This window comes from Trichosurus vulpecula, chromosome 7 (assembly GCF_011100635.1).
Source record: "Trichosurus vulpecula isolate mTriVul1 chromosome 7, mTriVul1.pri, whole genome shotgun sequence".
In the NCBI taxonomy this organism is placed as follows: Eukaryota; Metazoa; Chordata; class Mammalia; order Diprotodontia; family Phalangeridae; genus Trichosurus; species Trichosurus vulpecula.
The window spans coordinates 252,583,705-252,593,056 of NC_050579.1; the positions used below are offsets into that span (position 1 = coordinate 252,583,705).

General features: G+C 49.5%; 1 protein-coding gene across 1 annotated transcript; it reads right to left on the minus strand.

The window, feature by feature from the left end:
* Positions 1-1,558: 1,558 nt before the first annotated feature.
* On the minus strand, positions 1,559-8,523 carry PIM1 (Pim-1 proto-oncogene, serine/threonine kinase). The gene is made up of 6 exons (XM_036766009.1): positions 8,027-8,523; positions 7,679-7,785; positions 7,438-7,488; positions 6,960-7,326; positions 4,193-4,369; positions 1,559-3,247 (listed from the first exon to the last, which is right to left on the minus strand). Exons 1-6 carry the CDS (start codon positions 8,106-8,108, stop codon positions 3,090-3,092), a joined length of 942 nt encoding a protein of 313 aa, XP_036621904.1. The 5' UTR covers positions 8,109-8,523; the 3' UTR covers positions 1,559-3,089.
* Between the last annotated feature and the right edge of the window lie 829 nt (positions 8,524-9,352).

Here is a 9,352-nt window from a genome sequence, read left to right on the forward strand (position 1 = left end):
TGTGTGTGTATTTTTTCCTAAAGGTAATGGAGAATGCCAGGATCAGACCTGTGATTTGGGGATATCAACTTTGCAGCTGAGTGGGAGATGGCTAGTGCATAGGTCACTAGCTCTTCGGACTTGAGAGTCAAGATTGGAGTTTATTTCCTGGCTCAGCCTGTGACCTCCAGGCAGGTCACCTAACTCCCAAGCAGTAGGGCTTCCCTTATAGGGTTAAGACTCAAACTAGGTAATATATTAAAAGGACTTTTCAAACTTTAAAGTGTTATGTAAACATCACATTTTTATTGTTGAATCATGTCCAACTCTTTGTGACCCCATTTGGGCAAAGATAGTAGAATCATTTGCCATTTCCTTTTCCAGCTCATTTTATAGATAAAGAAACTGAGGCAAACAAACAGGGTGAAGTGACTTGCCCAGGGTCCCACAGCCAGATTTGAACTTAGGAAGAGGAGTCTTCCTGACTCCAGGCCCAGCACTCTGCCCACTGCGGCACCACCTAGCTGCCTATCACATTATTACACTCGCTGAAGTGAGGTGAGAAATGACGCCAAATGAATTTTTTTTAAATCTGAGAAGCCCTTGATAGTCAAAAGTTATCTCCACTTGAATGTATGAGTCTGTCGCATCTCCTAGAACAAGGAACATGTACCCCAGGAGGCAGATAAACTTCTGAAAACTGACTCCATCGAGAAGTTCCAAGACTCCTGAACCAAAGGACCCAGGAGAGAAGTGGTAGGGAATCCCAGATTAACTCTACTTCCTTCCTCTCCTAAAGCCACATTAAGGAGCCGGGTCACTACATCATAAGCCCCAGCTTACAAGTAAAGCCTAGAATAGAAAAAGGAGGGGAAGATAAAGATATTGAATCCCAGGATATCCTGGGCTGGATCCCCAGGAGGGAGACTTAGGAAAATCCTAAACCCTTTTTAGTATCTCCAGTCTCACAATACACCAGCACTAGGGTGCTGAACGTTTCAATGAGCTCCTAGAGATCCACCTTGGCAAACTCCAATCCAACCTACCAGCAGTGATAAATCATTCTGGATTATCCCCATGGATTTCATCCCCCAGAAGCAACCCAACTTTGAGGCTAGGGCAGGGGTGGAGAACCTGTGGCCTTGAGGCCACATGTGACCCTCTAGATCCTCAAGTGTAGCTCTTTGACCGAATTCAAACTTCACAGAACAAATCCCTTTAATAAAAAGATTTGTTCTGCAAAACTTGGACTCAGTCAAAAGGCCACACCAAAGGACCTAGAAGGCCACTCGTGCGTGGCCTCGGGGCCGCAGGTTCCCCATCCCTGGGCTAGGGGACAGTTGTTGCTGCATCACCCTTAGTTCTACTGTCTTCCCTTTGACCCAGCTCCTGGCCTGGATGCCAAGCTCCTACAACTAGCATACTGTGTTTAAATTAAGTCAGCTCCACCCTGTGTAGATAAGATGTACTTCCTTTAGTGTTTGAAACTAGTCCAACATCACTTACTTTGTGGATTTGGGATAGATCATAATGAACTCTGTTGGTTTGGGCACAGAATGGATCAATGCTGAGAGCCATGTTAAGACAAAAAGATTTTTTTTATTTAAAAACAGCATGTATTAAAAAAAAATAACATCTTCTTTAATCCCCCTGTACAGTATTACACTTGATAAAACCAGCAGGCTACGTGCTGTTTGAAAACAGCCCCAGAATCTGGAAGGCGAGCGCGCGCACACACACCACATACACCACCATCCAGAAGGGTTATATACACAAGCAATACCCCTCCCCCATTACCCATGGAAACTAGACACATGTGTGCAGGTGAGGGGAACAAAGGCAGTCCGTCCAGAAGCTGCAGACAGCTGTCTGGCCCAGGTCCCGCTACTCCATGCAGTGCAGAGGCACATACAGAGCAAATATTGGCTGTCCCCCCCCTTCCCGCCCCCCATATATACACACCAATTCCCACCCCCAGAAGGTCCCCAAGTTGGAGGAGAGAAAAGGAGGAAAAGAAAACCAGGACTGGCAGCCGTGGAAAGCTGGGGGGACAGGGGAAGAGAGGAGAGGGTGACAGGGCAGGAACCAAATAAATAAATAAATAAATACATAACATTGACCTCCAAGTTAGGATGCGGTTCTCTTTTTTTTTTTTAACCAAAAAAAAGAAAAAAAATTAATAACTTAAAAAGGCAAAAATTCAACAAAAAAAAATTCCAAACAACTAACAATCTTTTTTACACTAATGTGCCAAATGTACACACATTTACAGTTTTTTCTTTTCCTGCTGAGTTGCATTGTCTGTGCATTTTGTTTTTTTTTCTCTTGAGGTCTTGGCTTTGAAACATTAAGTTAACAACCAAGGAGGAAGACCAGTTCTAAAGTTTGACTACAGGAGGCAGAAATTGGGCAGGTGAGGTGGCTCAGTGTTTGGCCCCACAGCTTCTTCCATGGCACCTTTCTTATGGATTGAGAAGGGAGAGGGGGGAATTTGGGAGGAGGTGAAGAAGAGAGAGAGAGAAGAGGGAACCAAACCCAGGCAGATTTTTGGAGAAGCAGCAGGTAAGAGGGCAAATTCCAGTATTTCTCCCAGCACAGCCGGAGTCACCACAGAAGGCACTCTGAAGGGTTGGAAGGGGTGACAGTGACGAAATACAATGTTATTCAATTCAGTCCTATCCTATTTTTCCCCCCTCTCCAACCCTCCCCCCCCACCCCACCCCCTTTTTTTTTTCCTCCAACCCTCCCAGCATTCAATAGAACTCTATAGGTTAGGAAATCAGTCTCAGCCCAGGGCTGAAGCCTCCAGGATTCTGCAGTGTTGAGAAACACTGGTAACCTGGGGGGAAGTGGTAAGGGGAAAATCCTTAGAAGTTGAGGCCCAGGCCACCTGGGATGGAGTAGTTTCTCCTGGTCAGGAGGTAGCCTCCAGGGAACTTGGGTCTGGAATGAGCTATGAATTGTTGTTCCTGTAACAAGCAAGGCCCTGCTTGATTCCAAGAGTCATTGGTACTTGGGAAGTGGGAGAAGGGAGGAAGCTTCCCCTGCTTCTCTGCCCCGTGAACATCATCGAGGAGGTGGAGGGGTGGGGGGAGCCAGAAGAGAGGCTATTATTTGCTGGACTCTGGCATCAGGCTGTGTAGGTGGATCTCTGCTGTCTCCTGGGGCATGAGCACATCTTGCATCCACGGATGGCTCTGGATCTCTTCAAAGGATGGTCGATCTGATGGTCTCAGAGCCAAGCACCACTTAATGAGATGCTGACATTCTGCATAAGGCAAAGGGAGGCAGGTGGTGATTAATAGCAGTGACAACTTGGCTTAGCAATGCAGTCTGCCCACTTTGTTATGAGGACAGGTATAAAAAGCCAAATCTGGGTGTGGTGACCCCCTCAGCCCTGCTGAGGCCACCCTTACAGGATGATCAACCCTGTTTGTTCTTTACTTAAAAGGTATTAATTAACACCTGCATCCTTCAGATGCCGGGGGGTGGGGGGGGTGGACATCTTCCCTTAAGTCAATCATTTTCAAATTTTTATTGATATAGCTAATCAAAATATCATCTAGCCCACAATTCCACCCCCACCAGAAACAGGAAGGCCTTTAGATGAAGCACTAATAAGATGAAATTAGTCATACATGGCAGAAACATTGCCTTATTATAAACAGTTAATAACGTCAAAAGACAACCTGGACCACTTTAAAAATCTCTAACTGCCTCTAAATTCCTTTATTCTGGCACTGTATCAAGAACTGAAAATATTAGGCTTGAGCTGAAATAGAAGAATTTAAACTTTCGAACAATCTAGGGTGTTGTATGTGGTGTTTTTTTTCTGAATACGCTCATTGGTGTTAAGGTGACTCACTGGTGCTAATGAATAAACCACACGGGCTATTCCTTTTAGTTCCAAAAGAAAGCAGAACAGACTAGTTTCTTCCTGGGCCCAGGTATGAAGTATGAATCATCAGTCTAGTGTTACACCACCCCTGAGGTCCCAGGCCTGTTCTGAACCATCCATACAAGAAGCCTGACCATGTATCCACTTGGCTTCCTGGATTCTACTCAAAGATTCCACCACTTCAAAATACAACAAATCCTTTTATGCACGTATTATCTATATAACACTTATCTAGAGATGAGACATACACACACGTACAAATTGTCTAAACAAAGTTGAGTTTTGTTTCGATTTTTTGCTTTATTTGTAAGTTACCTGAAGAGATTCTTTGCCTGAAGAACACTTGGCCTCGGATAATTTCCTCATCATGTTCAAAGGGGATATCACCACAGACCATATCATACAACAAGATCCCCAGGGACCACACTGCAGCAGACCTGCCATGGTATCGGTGGTAACGGATCCACTCTGGCGGGCTATACACACGGGTCCCTGCAAAAGACACCATGGGAAATTAGGAGGGAAAACATACTATTTTTTTTAGTCAAAGAGAAATAAGAGTGGTACATAGTTTTCTAACCCAAGTATTTCATACCAGACACTGTGGGTGCTAAGTGTTTGTTAAGGATTAATAAGGGAGTAGGTGGCTCATGGTATTTCCCGGATATCTAACAATAAACTGAAGTTCTTTAAAAATTTGCTTCAAGAAATAGGGTTTCTTTTTTTTTTTGGTAGAGAGGCAGTGATAGACATCAAAGACAAAACAGACCACCAAATTTATAAGCTAGAACACCTAAGGGGGAAGAGTTTGAATTCAAGCTATGTTCCTTCTGGGGCTACTGAACCTATCATGACAGAGACATTGTTATATTATAAACAATAACTTCCAAGAGACAACCTGGACCACTTTGAAAATCTATGACTTGGCTTCCCAAGTATAACTGGTATCTTTATTGCTTGCCTTCTCAAGGGATCGGGGAGGAGGAAAGAATTTGGAGTGCAAAAAAAATTTTTTTTAAATGAATGTTAAAAGTAAATAATTAAAAAAAGAAAAGCCTTGACTACTTTTAAGTGCCTTTCCTCTCTGGCACCATATCAAGAACTGAAAACTTAGGCCTATGTTTAAATATAAGAATTTAAACTTTCAAGTAATCTAGCATGTGGTATTATTTCAAATTTCAATAAATTTTAAGAAAACTATTTTAAAATAACCTTGTGCTGAAGAGTTTAAACATAAGAACTTAAACTTTCAAGTAATCTAGAATGTGGTATTATTTCAGTAAATTTTTTAAAAAAACTTTTAAAATAACCTTGTGCTGAAGAGTTTAAATATAAGAATTTAAAATTTCAAGTAATCTAAAATGTGGCATTATTTCAGATTTCAGTAAATTTTTAAAAATGTAAGCAGATGTACAAACAAAAACCTCCTTTTTACAGACAGGGAAACTGAAGCTCAGAAAGGGTCCGAAAATCTTTCCACATTCAGAGAACTGGTAATTGAGGGATTATTCTCGGCCTGATTTTCTTCTTTGGTAAAAAGTGATTTGGAGGAGATCTCTTTAAACCCCCTTTTCAAATCTAAATGCTAAGGTCGAACCCCACCTCCCTTTCAGGAGACCACCCATTAAAAAATCATGGTAGGTCTTAAGGAAATCTGACATATTTACAACCAACTATTCTTAAAAGTAAATTCAAATGTTGCCAACACTTGACTCTCATCCAAATTGGTACACTTCCATGACATCAGAAATTGGGCTCCCATGCCCTAGTAAATGCTTTTATGCCCAGAGCATGTGCTTAACCTAAGCCCACGCCCTCTTCTCCCCGCTGCTGCTGCTGCTGCTGCTGCTGCCACCACCTCCTCCTCCTCCTCCTCCTCCTCCTCTCCCCCCACCCCTGGCAGGAAGAGTAGGCTGAGGTCAGAGCAGTAGGGCTGGTTTCTAGGCCACGTGATTCCTGTTTACAAACTTTGGGTTGTAATAAAAAAAAAGCACAGCCCTGCTTGCTCACCAGGGGGCAGCAGAGGCTTGGAAAGGTGGGAGGGTCCTGCCAGCCATTAACTGTGAAATACAAAAAATGCAGCCCAGGCCCAGCATCTTCCAAGGGCAAATAAACACAAACCGCAAGCCCGAGTCACAGGTTTTGAAAGTCAGCAGTTTGTTCTCTTTAACCTCTCAGATCGTTCCCCACCCTCCTGTTCTTTGATGTCAAGTGCAGGGAAGCTCCCACATTCCTCCCCGCAGCAGAAAGGACCAGCCCCAAACCCCTCCCCTTACCCTAATGCCTCTATTTGGCACGGGGAGAGGGGAGAGTTGTGAGATCAAGTGAGATGGGGTGGGGGTGGAAGAATGAACTCATTTTAAAATCTACAGATCTTATTTCACAACATTCATCCCCGGACCGAAAAACAAAAACAAACCACCACCACCTTCCCCGGCAAAATGAATAATTTAGTGAAACGACAAGGGAACAGTTTCTCTTTCCTGACTGACTCAGCTAGATCAAAAGGAAAATAAACCGAGACCACCCACAAGAAACTACCTCTCTTTTCCAAACCCCTTCCCCCCCCCCCCCAATCGCGCTGTCCTCAACACCCCCTCGATGCTTGGGAAACTGGGTCAGGATTTTAAAATCTGGGCTACGACAAGTCAGGTTTGGTTGAACCCGGGATGTCAGACCTGGTGAACTGGGAGGGTTGTGGGGGGGCTGCCACAAGTCAGATCCTTGCTACAAACGTTACAGGTTCGACAGAGCCGAGACTCGCTCCTTTCCGATAGCTCGCAAAGCCAGGCTTATCTACCAAAGTCCCAAAGGCTGCTTTGGTGGGTCTTCCCCCAGCACTCAGGAGGACTTCAAAGGTCTGGATATCTTTCTCCCGCCCCACCCCCTCGGAGCAGCCCCTTTGCAGCCAGCCCGATTTCTTCCAGCAAGGCAAGATGACCTTTGGAAAAAGGTCGGGGAGAAAAGCAGCGGGGAAGGCCCCTCAGGATGGGGACAGTTCTAGGTCAGAATGATGCCGCTGTGTCTAGCCAGCACCTGCCTTTTCCCACCGTCTCCAGAAGCCCGGGGGGTTTCCACTCACCATCGAAGTCGGTGTACACTGTGTCCTTAAGCAGTGCCCCGGATCCGAAGTCGATCAGCTTGAGCTCCCCCCGGTTCAGGTCGATGAGAATGTTTTCATCCTTGATGTCTCGGTGTAGCACCCCACAACTGTGGCAGTGCCTGACAGCCTCCAGCACCTGCCAAAAGAAGCTTCGGGCCAGCTCCTCCTGCAGGGCTCCCCTCTCCGTAATAAAGTCAAAGAGATCCTGGACGGGCTCCGGTCGCTCCAGCACCAGGATGAAGCTGTCGGGCCTCTCGAACCAGTCCAGAAGTCGGATGACCCCGGGAAACCCCGAGCTCACTTTCTTCAACAGGAGGATTTCCATGGGCACTCGGTTGCCGTTGGGCTGCGGGCAAGATTCACGGGAATCAGGAGGGGTGGGAGGGCACGACGGGAGACACAGGGATAGAGACACGTTCATCCCCACCCCGCCAAGATACCAGTCCCAGGCACTTACCAGCTCCCCCCAGTCCGAGATCCTATCCCGGTCCACGTGCTTGATAGCAACCTGCAAACCCCCCCAAAAGAAGGACAGTAGGTTACCGCCAAACCCACTCACCCAGGCCCTCCCCCGCCAAAGATCTCTCTGCCTCCCCCCTCCACTCTGAGCCGGGGACTTCGGGGAACCCGGGACAAGACAGGGCTTTGGGGGCAAGAGTTAAGAAGAAAGCTCCCTGGCGTTTCTGCAGCCCACTTACCGGTGCGCCATCTGCTAGCCGGGTGCCCGAGTAGACAGACCCAAAGCCACCGCTGCCGAGCAGCGGGCCCACCTGGTACTGCTTCTCCAGGGGCTCCTTTTCTTTCCCTTCGGAGGAAAAGGCACCATCAATGACCGTCTGAAACGGCCCCCTACCCATCCAATCATCCATCCGTCAGTCCTTCCATCCCTCCATCTGTCAGTCCCCGCATCACCTCCTCTTTTCTCCTGTCCCCAAGTGTCCTTCTCCTCGCCGGGTCTGCCGTGCACCCTCTCCCCCCCGTCCTCCCTTCCCCGTCGGTTCGGTCCGGTCCAGGTCCCCGCCCTCCACGCCGGGGTGGGTTCTCACCGGGAGGCAGCTTGGCCGAGTGCAGCTCCACGCAGGGCCCGGAGCACAGGTGAGCCAGGGAGTTAATCTTGGACAGCAGCATCCCCGGGTACAGGGGTGACAAGACGAAGGAGCGGACGCTGCCGGGGCTGGGCGGAGGGTAGGGGAGCAGGTGGGGATTGGGGTAGGGGCGCTGCCGGGGCTGCTTGGCGGGATCAGTGTGCCGCAGCAGAGCCCGCGGCGCTGCGGTGCTGAGCTCGCCGCTGCAGAAGCCGACCCGTCGCTGCTGCTCCTCCTGCGGCTGCTGCTGCTCCTCCCGCGGCTGCTGCTCCTGCGGCTGTTCGGGCTGCTGCTGCTGCTGCCGCTGCTGCCGTCGCCGCTGCCGCCGCCGCCGTCGCCTCTGCCTCTGTAGCCGCTGCCGCCGTCCCTGCTGTTTCTTAGACTTCTTCCGCCGCCGCCGCCGCCACCGCCGCTTCTGCCGCCGCCGCCGCCGCCGCCGCAGACGCCCGGCTCGCCCGGCAGCCAGGAGTAAAGGGGGCGTAGCGCGCGGGAGGGGGGGGCGCGCTGGCAGGCGGGCGAGCGGGCGGGGCCTCTCCGGGAGGCTGGGCGGGGTGGGCGGGGGCGGGGCGCCCGACTGCCGAGTCGGTGGTGGGAAGAAAAGGGGGGGAGGGGGGAGGGGGAAAAAGCAGCTGGGAAGGAGAATTCCCCACCGCACTGCCGGCACGACTAAACTCCGCCCCCGCAAGGCCACCCCCAGCCAACCAGAGCCCAGCGGATCTGCATAAAGCAAATGCCCCGCCCCCAAAAGCCCCCTCCCCCCCACCGTCAGAATGGTAGCTACGCCGCCTCGACGTGGCGGGAAGGAAAAGGCGCCAAAATGGAGGGGGAGGGGCGAGAGAAGTGCGGGCTCACAGAGGAGGAGGCGGGAGCAGGGTGCAGGGCCACGGGGAGGAAGGATGGGGAGGGGCTTATCAATTCAAACCCAAACAATAACAAAAGCCATCAAAGGAAGCCTGGGGTCTACGTCTCTCTCTCTCTCTCTCTCTCTCTCTCTCTCTCTCTCTCTCTCTCTCTCTCTCTCTCTCTCTCTCTCTCTCTCTCTCTCTCTCTCTCTCTCTCTCTCTCTCTCTCCCTCCCCCCATCTTCCCCTCCCCTTCGCCCCATTCTTCCCCTCTCCCCCTCTCTCCTTTCTTTCCCTTTCCCTGTCTCTTTTTCTCCTCTGCCTCGCTCTCTTTCTATGCAGTAGAGCCTTGGGGTCAGGCTTTTGCAGTAGACCGAGTTCGGTGATGGTTGCATCTATCAGTCGGGGTGGCAGCGGAGAATGGGAGAATAGGGGGTTGGGTGTGT